Source organism: Chiloscyllium plagiosum, chromosome 34, assembly GCF_004010195.1.
Source record: "Chiloscyllium plagiosum isolate BGI_BamShark_2017 chromosome 34, ASM401019v2, whole genome shotgun sequence".
Classification (NCBI taxonomy): domain Eukaryota; kingdom Metazoa; phylum Chordata; class Chondrichthyes; order Orectolobiformes; family Hemiscylliidae; genus Chiloscyllium; species Chiloscyllium plagiosum.
Genome location: NC_057743.1, coordinates 19,374,934 through 19,387,326, shown reverse-complemented (window position 1 = coordinate 19,387,326; position 12,393 = coordinate 19,374,934). Strand labels below are relative to the sequence as shown.

At 41.2% G+C, this 12,393-nt stretch overlaps 1 protein-coding gene across 2 annotated transcripts in view; it reads right to left on the bottom strand.

The window, feature by feature from the left end:
* Nucleotides 1-6,890: 6,890 nt before the first annotated feature.
* The window catches only part of zbtb17 (zinc finger and BTB domain containing 17), a 36,477-nt gene continuing 30,974 nt past the window's right edge, over nt 6,891-12,393 (bottom strand). For both annotated transcript variants that reach the window (XM_043675709.1, XM_043675710.1), the window contains one exon: nt 6,891-11,397. In XM_043675709.1, the coding sequence (XP_043531644.1) occupies nt 11,120-11,397 (278 nt within the window). In that variant the 3' untranslated portion in view covers nt 6,891-11,119. The remainder of the gene's footprint in view (nt 11,398-12,393) is intronic.

Sequence of the window (12,393 nt, the reverse complement as noted above, 5' to 3'; positions counted from 1 at the left end):
AAAGATATAAAAGAGACCTAAGGGGCAACTTTTTCACGTAGAGGGTGGTACGTGTATGGAATGAGCTGTCAGAGGAAGTGGTGGTGGCTAGTAGAATTGCAACATTTAAGAGGCATTTGGATGGGTATATGAATAGGAAGGGTTTGGAGGGATATGGGCTGGGTGCTGGCAGGTGGGACTAGATTGGGTTGGGCTATCTGATCGGCATGGACGGGTTGGACCGAAGGGTCTGTTTCCATGCTGTACATCTCTATGACTCCATGAAAACAAACCCAGTCTATCCAACCTCTCCTCATAGCTAAAATTCCCCATACCAAGCAATATCTTGGTAAACCTTTTCTGTATCCTTTCCAAATTATCCACATCCTTCTGATAGTGTGGTGACCAGAACTGCACACAATATTTCAAGTGTGGCCTAACTAAAGTTCTTTTAAAGCTGCTAACTAACTTGTCTGTCCTTATACTCAGTGCCCCTTCTATGCACTCGGCCTTTTGTACAACCATCTCTACTTGCACTACCACCTTCAGTGATCTGTGGACCTGTATATACAGATCTTTCTGCATATCAACACTCCTAAGGGTTCTGCCATTCACTGTATAATTTCTACCTGTACTTGACCTTCCAAAATGCATCACCTCATGTTTGTCCGGATTAAACTCCATCTGCCATTTTTCTGCCCATGCCTCTGACTCATCTTTATCCTGCTCTATCCGCTAACAATCCTAACTATCCACAACACCACCAATCTTTTGTATCATCCACAAACTCACCATGTAGACCAGCTACATTTTCCTCCAAATGTTCATTTTATGTAGACCATGAACAGCAGAGGTCCCAGCACTGATCCCTGTGGAACACCACTAGTCACCACCCTCCATTCCGAAAACATCCTTCTGCTGCTACCCTGTCTACTGTGGCTAATCCATCTTGCCAGCTCACCCTGATACCATGTGACTTCACCTTTTGGACCATTCTGCCATGAGGGACCTTGTCAAAGGCTTTACTGAAGTCAATGTGGACAGCATCAACTGCTTTTCCCTCATCAATCATCTTTGTCGCCTGCCCAAAAGAACTGGTCAAGTTAGTGAGGCTCGATCTCCCCTGCACAAAACCGTGCTGTCTATCACTAATAAGTCCATTTGTTTCTAAATGTGTTCAGATCTTGTCCTTCAGAATCTTTTCCAATAACTTCCCTACTGTTGATGTGAGGCTCACAGGCCTGATTTCCAGAATTATCCCAGTTACCCTTAAAGAATGGAACAACATTGGCTATTCCCCAGACCTCTGGGACCTCACCTGTGGCCAATGAGAATAGAAAGATGTCTGTCAAAGCTCCAGTAATTTGTTCTTCAATATCAATAGTTTAACAAAACCTACTGCATGTACTTGTGTAAAGAGAGACCATTTAGGTGAGGTACTAGAGATCTTCAGCACCTATGAAATTGAACCCCGAAAATAATCAAGATTCACAGAATGAAAAATAAATCATTGGTTTATATGCTTCGTTTTGACTAACATTGGATTAGAATAACCATTAGTAAAATCTATTATCAATGTGGTTTATATATATGTTAGTTTTGGAATCTGTTGAGAGGAAATATCACCTAAATTTAGGTTATGAAATGGGATGATTTTGGGTTTAGTAAGCATTTGAGTTGTTGTATGATAGATTGTGTTTGAAGGAACTCAGTGGGCTAACATAAAATCAGTTTTATCTTTCGTTGCAACCCTGATGTTATAGCTAGGTAGATAATTGGTTTCAGCACATGTATAGTGAAGAGATAGGTTTATCATTTAATAAGTTTTATCTGAAAAAAGGGAACATTATTTTCATAGGGGCTTCTTTTGTGTACCAGGAGTTATCAATAATCTTTCTCCTGTTCAATATAATGTTAGCTCAATAACACAATAAGTGGAAAGTTTTGAACAATGCAGTCCTTTAACTTGTAGCAGGATTTCAAGGTGTTTCACTGAATTCCAGCAGAAGTGCTGCTGTGTCTACCATCTTGCCTGGCTTGTGCTGATTTGCTCTCTGAGCTGTTAGTGTTTTCCTGTTTCCTCACCCTTCCTCATAAGATGACAATGACTCTTTAAAGCAGTTGAACTGTGCATCACAGCTGGATCCACTCTGGAATGATTTTGGTACAAAGAATGCTGTGTGGCCTGGGATTTTTGGCGGAGTGCTACTAAGTGCACCGAAGACAATGTACACACTGTGCTTTCAGTTACTCAGACATTGCACAAACAGCCAAGAAGCTGAAAATCTGAACTGTAGAGGGTTTTGCATTTCAGAGACTCTGGCATTCACTGAGTGTGACTGTCAACTGGCCAAAGGGTAATATATTTCCCAAATTTTTCAGAGCATGACCTGTGAAGGAATTGTTTAGGTTTCTTATTTAGATCTGTAAAGGATAAGAATACAAATTATAGCATTTCTCTGCTGCTCATGGAAATCCAGGTTTCCTTTCTCAACCCTGTCAATGTTGTCAACTTGCGTGTGTGTAGTGCCTTCAGCATTTGGTGAGAAAAAACATCCCAATGTGCTTTCTGCATGTGTAATCAGATATTGACACCAAGTCAGAGATTTGGTAATATTGAAATAGCTGATCAATAACTTGGCTAAAAAGCTAGGTTTTAAAGGGAGTTGGAGAAAGATCATTTCTGTGCCTAAATGTATGGAGGCATGGTTACTTGAGGAAAATGAGCTAAACTTGGAGGAATACAGAGTTCTAGGATTGTAAGCTGCAGGGGGCTAGTGAGATGGGGAGGGCCTAACCCAAATGATTTGGATTTGGATTCCAGGTTGGCAGTTTTGAAACAAGATTTTGGCGAACTTCATGCCACTATAAGGTAGTGACTACTTGGGTATGGTCTTATGAGACTAGGGGAGCTCAGAATTGAGTAAAGGCATGAGCTTTATGGAGCTACTGGACCAGGAAATCAACATTTTTGTCCGTGCCAATGCTGGAACCTGCTTTAATGGAAGTATTCCAGTTGACTTCACTGACTTGGTGCTTGGTGCTAGGAATCTCATGTTTATGGATTCAGGCTCAGCTTTGATGCTTTAACTTTACACAACCTGCCAGCACTATTGTCAAGTGGATGATGTGCTTCATGGTGACAGCATTATTAAGAGATAAGTGACAACAAAAAACACTTTCTCTCAATGATCAAGAATAATTATTTAAGATTCCCTTTCTGATTTTGACCAACTTATAAAATCCCAATTGTAAAAAAAAAAGCTTTAAGCCTGGCTAGATTAGAAACCACATCAATGTCTACCACAACTGATCTACAGCTCCAGGAGAGTGCTGACATAGAGTCATAGAGATGTATAACATGGAAACAGACCCTTCGGTCCAACCTGTCCATGCCGACCATGTTTATATATTTTTAAAAACTCATCCCCAGCAATTGTCCAGTGCAATGCATCATCATTTACAGGAAGGAAACCACTCCCTTGTCTTGGCAAATTATCCTGTAAATAGCTGTGATGTACACAGGAGCTGTGTAGGGGTACTATGATACTGACTTGTTAGGAAGGATTGGCTCTTTGCTCACTTGGCAGCTGGACTTGATTCTTCTAGCCAGGAAAAACAATCCACTACATGAGGAAGGTGCATCTATAGTTCTGTATTTAGAAGCATAAATTAAATTCATTTTATATTGAATTTTATCAATCCAACTCCAGTGGGCATTTTGGTCATGCAGCCTTCAAAGGCAAGTTGATGCACTGGCAACTGTACCATTCAAGATCGGAGATGGTTACAGAGAGTGGTGAACTCACCCCGGACAATCACAAAGGCCAACCTCCCATCTATAGAATCCATCTACCAGGCCCGCTGTCAGGGAAAGGCCGCCAGCATTCTCAAAAGATCCATCCCACCCTGGCAATGTTTTTCTACAACCTCTGCCTCTGCATGAACACACACACCAGCCGGTTTTTGAAACTGTTTCTACCATACTGTTGTTAGAATACTGAATGGACTAACAAACTCTGAACATTCGCCTGTACCTGTGTTTTTGTTTTTGCCGTTGTTTATCTATTATTTACTTATCTATGCTACCTAACTGTGATCTCCTGCATTGCTCACAAGACAGCTTTTTTTTTCTTTGTTTTCGTTTTTTCTTTGTTATTTTTTCTTTTTTTTAATATTACCCCCACACTGCGGTAGTGTAGACAAAGCTTTTCACTGTGCCTCGGTACATGTGACAATAAATTCAATTCAATTCAAGTTGATTCAAAATTCAATTCAATTCAGTTCAATGCTCAATTGTCTAATTGATTCACATTTGCAAATCTGGATAGGAAGATATTTGTCAGTCGTGCCAAATTTGATCAAGGGTAGCTGATTAATTACAATATGGAGCCCATGAGTCCTAAGACCAATAAGAGAAAAGAAAAGCTGTTCCTGTTTTAATTTCTTGTGTCTGGAAGCTAAGAACATACTGGCACATTGTCTCGTATGTGACAGCAGTCTTTTGCAACTTGGCCTTGCTGACCAGTCTTCATATGTATTTTTATGTAGATTCCTAGTGCTGGCCTTCAACAGAGACCATTTGAGTCAAACTGCCTTCATCTCGCATATCACGTGTAGATTACTCGATAGTAGTCAGGAAAAGGAATTGTGGTCTGGAGGTACAGAAACCAATCTTACCACTTCTCGTGTTACCCTAGCAGCAGCTAACAGCATTGACCTTACATTGAACTGGTGAGCTTCCTGGTCTGTAAAACGGTGTATGCACATTCTCCCCATGTCTGCGTGGGTTCCTCCGGGTGCTCCGATTTCCTCCCATAGTCCAAAGATGTGCAGGTCAGGTGGATTGGCCATGCTAAATTGCCCATAGTGTTAGGTGCATTAGCCAGAGGGAAATTGGTCTGGGTGGGTTACTCTTCGGAGGGTTGGTGTGGACTTGTTGGGCCGAAGGGCCTGTTTCCACACTGTAGGGAATCTAATCTAATCACCCAGAGTTACAGGGTGGCAAGAGTTAACAAGGAAGTAACTATAGTGAACCGATTTCTAAATCAGGTATGTTTGCACTTTTGAGAGAAAACCACAACATCGGAATAACTTAGGTACAAATTAGTTTGAATCCAGTTCCTCTTCGGTCTGAAGAATAAGTAAATTAATCAGTTTTTAAAACTCTGCATTATAATAGTATTTAGGCAGTAACCCACTGAACTTATTATCCTAATTTCTACCAAGTTCCGATGCCAGTAGTTGCATGAGTTGCACTGATTGGCTGTTTTGAGAAGTGGGATGTTGGTTTGACTTCTGATTCTAAATATTACCTTGTCGAACGAAGTGGAAGGATAATGAGTAGCTGAATTGGGTGATGACCTGGGTGCGTACGAGATTGAAACATGGACCCGAAGTTTGAGAAGCCGTTACCTGCAGGTTAATGCAATTTAGGACCATTTAAAACCAGAGACTTCCAATAACATACTCTGACATTGGCTTATCTTTGAGACATCGGAATAATTTCACTGACTCTGGAAAAAACATAGCTGGATAGAAGGCAGCTTGACAATCACTGCTTTATCGGTGAACATTGATTGGATTTAAGGTTTTACTTACCAGGGATCAAGTTAGATAATGCAGGGTTAAATTCAGAATGGTTTCTATCCATTTTAAGAAGCCATCAGACTCTCTGTGCCCAGAAATTCCACCTTTCCACACCAGGTAATATTTTCAACCAGAGAAAGCAGTAATGAGATTAAATTGAAATACTACCTCTTCCTCCACTACATTGATGACTGCATTGGCACCACCTCGTGCTCCCGCGAGGAGGTTGAGCAATTCATCAACTTCACCAACACATTCCATCCTGACCTTAAATTTACCTGGACCATCTCTGACACCTCCCTCCCCTTCCTGGACCTCTCCATCTCCATTAGTGAGGACCGACTTGACACTGACATTTTTTACAAACCCACCGACTCCCACAGCTACCTGGATTACACCCAGCACCAATCCTTGTGGCACTCCACTGGTCACAGGCCTCCAATCTGAAAAACAACCCTCCACCTCCACCCTCTGTCTTCTTTGAGCCGGTTTTGTATCCAAATGGCTAGTTCTCCCTTTATTCCATGAGATCTAATCTTGCTAATCAGTGTCCCATGGGGAACCTTGTCGAATGTCTTACTGAAGTCCATGCAGATCACATCTACTGCTCTGCCCTCATCAATCCTTTTGTTACTTCTTCAAAAAACTCAATCAAGTTTCTAAGACATAATTTCCCACGCACAAAGCCATGTTGACTATCCCACTCTCTACAAGAATCTCAGGGTGTCCCTCTCCCACTGCAACTCCCAGGTCATTACCTCTGCCCTGAAGCTCTTCAACCATGTCGTGAAACAAACTCGCTACCACAGCCACATTTGCTTCCTCAGTACCTGCCTCCGTAACCAACTCATCCCACACGGACTCACCAATCAACCAAACCGCCCGTGGCCCAACATTTCAACTCCCCCTCCCACTCTGCCGAGGACATGGAGGTCCTGGGCCTCCTTCACTGCTGCTCCCTCACCACCAAACGCTTGGAGGAAGAACGCCTCATCTTCCCCCTCGGAACACTTCAACCCCAGGGCATCAATGTGGACTTCAACAGCTTCCTCATTTCCCCTTCCCCCACCTCATCCTAGTTTCAAACTTCCAGCCCGCACTGTCCCCTTAACCTGTCCGGACTTGTCCGACCTGCCTAGCTCCTTTTCCACCTATCCACTCCACCCTCTCCTCCCTGACCTATCACCTTCATCTCCTTCCCCACTGACCTATTGTACTCTATGCTACTCTCTCCCCACCCACACCCTCCTCTAGCTTATCTCTCCACGCTTCAGGCTCTCTGCCTTTATTCCTGATGAAGGGCTTTTGCCCGAAACGTCGATTTTGCTGCTCGTCGGATGCTGCCTGAATTGCTGTGCTCTTCCAGCACCACTGATCCAGAATCCAGTAATGAGATTAAAGTCAGTTCTCTTCGTGGAGATGTGACTGTTGACACCCTTTACTCTTGCAAATCTGCGGAAGGATTCCTATTTCAAACTAACTTGTATTTCTCTTTTAAAACGTTGAATGATGCACATTTGACATTCTTCTCTACAACGCTACTTCTGCTATCAAGTGCAGGTCAGCTTTTACAATCAAACTAATGCATGGCCCAAATAATAAATGACTACTGAAAATGTAATCCTTGCAATGAATCTAAATAGAAATATGTAAACTTACGATATAGGTAAACTATTATTGCTTTCAAAGTCAAGGAAAACTTTTCAATACATAGTCATCGAGTGTACCCAGGAATGAATGGCCATATAGAACTCAACATCAATGTTCGAGATGAAGGACTTTGAGTTCTCAGTTCTTTAAGATTAGGAGAAAATTAAAAGGAAAAGTAACGTTTCTAATTGTCTGTTTCTTTTTCTTGTAGAACTGGTATTTAAAGTTGTGTCGTAAATTCTTATTTTCAGTTTGGTAATTGTGACATAATCCTAATATGTTGTTTACCAGCTACGGAGGCATTCAAATCCTATCCTACAGCGTCTGCTGGTGGCTGCTAGGAGTCAGCACAGGCAGAGTAGATAAATACAGTACACTGACAGAAGAGTGTACTGTATGGGGCTGGGGGATATTGTCTCAATGTAACGGGACGTACTTCACAGCTGGATTATACCTTGTGATTTACAACATTCACATTTGAATAAGGATCAGAAACACTCCAAAATAAAAGCCTTTTTAGACATTTTCGGTGCATTTGCCAGATTTTTTATGGATGCAGTACTGTTTTATCTTCGAGTCTAAGATTTATGAATAACTGTATACAGGAGTGGACGTGTAAGGTGAATCTGGTAACTGATTAACAGAGCCCCAGTTTTTGAAACTTTCCAAAGATTTTGACGTTTTTATATACAGCGCCAACTTGTGGCTAGCCGATCATCTTGATTGGTTCTGTGTAGATCAATTTCCATTCCGCTCAAAAGGGCAATTAGGCCCATCCTTTGTCTGAGCGCTTTGAAAGATATACCCAATTAGTCCCACGCTGGAGCCCTGCAAATGCGTCCTTTCTAAGTATACATCCAACTGCCTACTGAAAGTTACAACAAAATTTACTTCCAACATCTTCTCAAGCTGTATGTCACAGATCATACTTTATTTTATAAACAGGCAAGTTATTTTGTTTTAAAAAAACAAAAGGATACCTATAGTCGAATCCAGAAACTCATATATCCTTGAATCCATAGCCGCCTTCCTGACTGGAATATAGTTCTCTGGATTCAGGTAGCCTTTTAGTATCACAAGTTTGCATCATGATTGGTAGGACTGATTTATGTGATATTTTGTCCCAACCTCACCCCCGAAGTTTTGAGCCAGATACTTCCCTGGTTCATTTCAGTTCGTCCAAAAGAGAGATTAGCTATAAAGACTCAAAAAATCAAAGCCTAACCTGACATGGAATTTCCCTCTGAATCATTGGGGAATCTCCAACTGTCAGTTTTAATTCTGCTCTGTATTCAATATTTGAATCATTAGTAACTGCACATTGAGTCAGAAGAAATCCCAATACCTCTACCCTTTGGGTAAAGCATCTAATGCCGATGCCCATTGGGCAGAGAACATATCCTGAAGCAAGTGATTAAATTCATTTGGATTCTAGATTGAAAAAGGGATTAGTTACTGTGGTACATAGGTCTAATGCCTGGAGAGGTCAGGTAGAAGATTATTGTTACACAACATATTTAAGATGATAATGTAATACTTTGGGGAAACCAGTGTCTATAACATGAACTAAAACAATCGAGTTATTTCTTATAAGGAATTAGAGGAAAGGAAATGCATCCTGACACCATTACCCACAAAACACAACTGCTTCATTTCATGTACTATATATTTTTGGGATAGATCCAAATTGTTAAAATTATTTACAGAAAAAGAAGTGCCCATTCCAGCAGAAGAAAAACTTGACAAGTAGTGAGTGAAGAACCAAATATTCATAAGTTAATAATTGTCAATTTTTAAACAAATTCTATATACCATGTACAGAAGTCACTGCAACTGGAGCAGGTTGTTCTGCAGATATAGAAAAATACCCAAATATCTGTCCCTTGAAGAAACAGTTTGTGAATCACTTCTCTTTCCTTTTGCACCATTTACTTAAGATTCAGGTTTTGAAGATCAGCATTTCAGTTACCAGAGATGCAACCAGGGGAAGTCTGAAAATTCCTATGTCTTTCTTCGACTAGTTAGGAGACACACAGCAGAAACAGGCCATACTGAGATTGTTAATAAAAACAGAAAATGCTGGAGGGAACCTTTTCAATGAAGAGTTCTATCAGGTTCAACACTAACTTAATTTCTGTCTCCACAAATGCTGCCCGACCTTGAGTTGTTCCAGCATTATCTGTTTTTATTTCAGATCAGCAGCACTGCTTTCATCCAACTGAGATTATTTGGCTGGGACTAATTGATGAGAAAGGCCAACTAAGGCAAGATCATAAGGGAAATTTCCCTTGAGGCTTTAGTTCCTTAGAACAGGAATTTTAAAAGTGGGACCCAAAGCAGAGCCCATAACATTTCTCTGGTGTTTGTACTCATTTCTTGAGTAGACAGTAAATAGATATGGAGGATCTTTAAAGACTTGGGATCTCAAATTCCTGCACCATGATTTCCTTTGTTTGGGATTCAGCTGTGGTAAGTAACTGAGATGTCACATTTTTACCACTTCATCGTCAACTTTCAGGCCAAGGCATACTGCAGAGACACTGGGTAAATGACAGATTATTCTCTCTCACACAGATTTAATGATGCCAAGTGCTGGCAAAATGAGCGAATTTCAGTCAGTGTGAAAACTACAGCAACTGATAGCAACAGCTGGGGAATAAAAAATGGCAGTTCATCATGAGAGCAAGAAATGGAAATCATGTGGCTTGAGAAAAGTCTCCTTAAGGGACAGGCAGCCTCTACTGCAAGAAACACAAACTCTAATTCTGACTAAAACACAGTTTGAAACATACCATCAAAGTAATTGTTTCAGTTTCAGGGATTTAGAATTTGGTCGGGATGGATGGGTGATGGGAAGGCATTCTCCGAAGTCAATGAGTTTTCCTTCCACTATAGTGGTCAACAGGAAACTAATACTATGTGGTGTCAGCTTCCAGTTCCAGAAATGGCCCCAGTTACAAAAATCATGTTATCAAAATCCCAGCAAAACATCATTAAATTGCAAGTTTCAAACAGCACCAATTGTGTAACCGGATTGTGCTAACTCATCAAGAATAGTGTTTGTCTTTACTCCAATGAGTTCTGCCAATGGAACATTTACTTTGCAGAACATGGATCCAGTCGCTGAAAGGCTGTAGCAGCATTATGAACAACTCTGTTTCTGGGTTGTGCTTTTAAGAACTAATGACCAAAGATGATGCCCAAAACGTGCTCTCTGCATTTTCTTTATTTTTAAAATGGGCCATTATTTGGGCTGTCTCACAATATGGAAACACTTCTTGTCCTACATAGCACAAATGGTAGAGCCATTCAGTAAAGAAAAATAATGCACAATATGTGCAGAACAAAGGGACTTGGAGTTCTGGTGTGTGCTGAAATTCACTAGGAGTGACCACCTAGTAATGATCACAGTGCATTAGACTGATCCCATGTAGTGCATAATGCTGACTGTTGCTTCATAATTATGGATTCAAATCCCTGGGGTGCTGAAATTTCAAGTTTCCCCTCCAACACCAACCCTTGCTGGGCTGGGCCTAGTGCATTCAATATGAAGAAAAATCTCAAATCTTCAGTAACAGGGCAACTGAACAGCAAGTGCTGTCAGTTTCAATCTGCAATCATCCTCACTCCCTTGTTTTATCATAGTCCTGCAGCTGTGAATACACAATGTTGTTGCCCAGGTTAATTCTGCTTTTACAACTTGATTTGATTTGAGAAAAGCACAAAGCCTCTTTACATGTAGAAAGATAGCGGTTACAGAGTGAGTTTCGCAGCTTCCTGTTCTTTAGTGTCTTAGTCACAGATGCATTGTTGCATTCAGCATTGTTGATGTAACAGCAGTGCATTTATGTTACTGTCCTACATGTCTTGCACAGTGTACCTGGCCACCTCTATCACGCCCTCACTGTGAGGGATTCTGGCAACTCTCAACTTGAGTCTGTTCAGCAACAGTGGGTGGCAGATCCGTCCCATCCCGCGCTCGGAACAGGAGTTCTCCTGGTTGGATGACATGCTCAGTTTGCCAGTTGCCATTGCTATATTGCTGGTAAAAGTCTGTGTCAGCTTGGAACATGACCAGGGCTTGGGCTGTGTGAATGCGCACATGTTGTGCCAGGCTGTTGGCATCCAGGAACTTTTCCCCACAAGAATCACAGGCATATAGGATATGTGCATTTGGATCTAAGAAGAAAAAGCAGCCATTAGAGGTATCATTAACTTATAATACCAACATTAAATTAAAGTAGGTCCGACATCCAATGTGATCCCTTTATCCTGAATCCCTACACATTTACTGTTTAACCTCATTGTAAAATCAGAGGACCTCGCTCAGTTCTGTACCAAAGGAGTGCTCTACAGTCTTCCAGACAAAACACTAAATCAAGGTTCTGTCTCAGGCAGACCTGGCTAGAATGTCCCATGTTAGAAGAAGAGCAAGGGAACACCCTCTGGTTTCTGAACAATATATTTTCTTCAACTAGTAAAATGAATTATCCAGTCATTATTGCATTAGTGCCTACAGGAGCTTGCTAGGCACAAACTGACTGCTACATTTCCTACAAAAAAAAGCGATTACACTTTAAAAGTGCCTCAATTCCTGTAGAGCACTTGGGATGATCCAAGATAGTGAAAGATGACATATAAATGCAGTTTTAAATGGTGATTTTCCAAATTGATTATGCTAATATGGATTGGTTGAATTACAACAACAGGAAGCATTTCAGGCTCAGAGCTTCCTCAAAATGGACATCTTATATTGGAAACTCCTTAAATGAGCAGAATACATGGGGGAGTAGTGAGAAGTGAGCATAAAAGAGGATACAGAGCTTCCATAAGAGAACTTAGGAGTTGCAGCAGATGATATGAGAAACAGATATAGATACCTGGGGATAACAGTGGATGAAAACAGATATAGACTAGACAAAGTGTGAAGCACCAAAATATTAAGGAACCACAATGGAGAACACACAGAGACAGGTGAGAGAATTACTTGGTGGAACATGATCTGCAATATGGAAGTTTCAGCACCAAGGTCCCAGTAATAAACTGCATATCTCCTCTCCTAATTCTGGATCAGTGGTGCTGGAAGAGCACAGCAATTCAGGCAGCATCCGAGGACAGGCAAAATCGACGTTTCGGGCAAAAGCCCTTCATCAGGAATAAAGGCAGAGAGCCTGA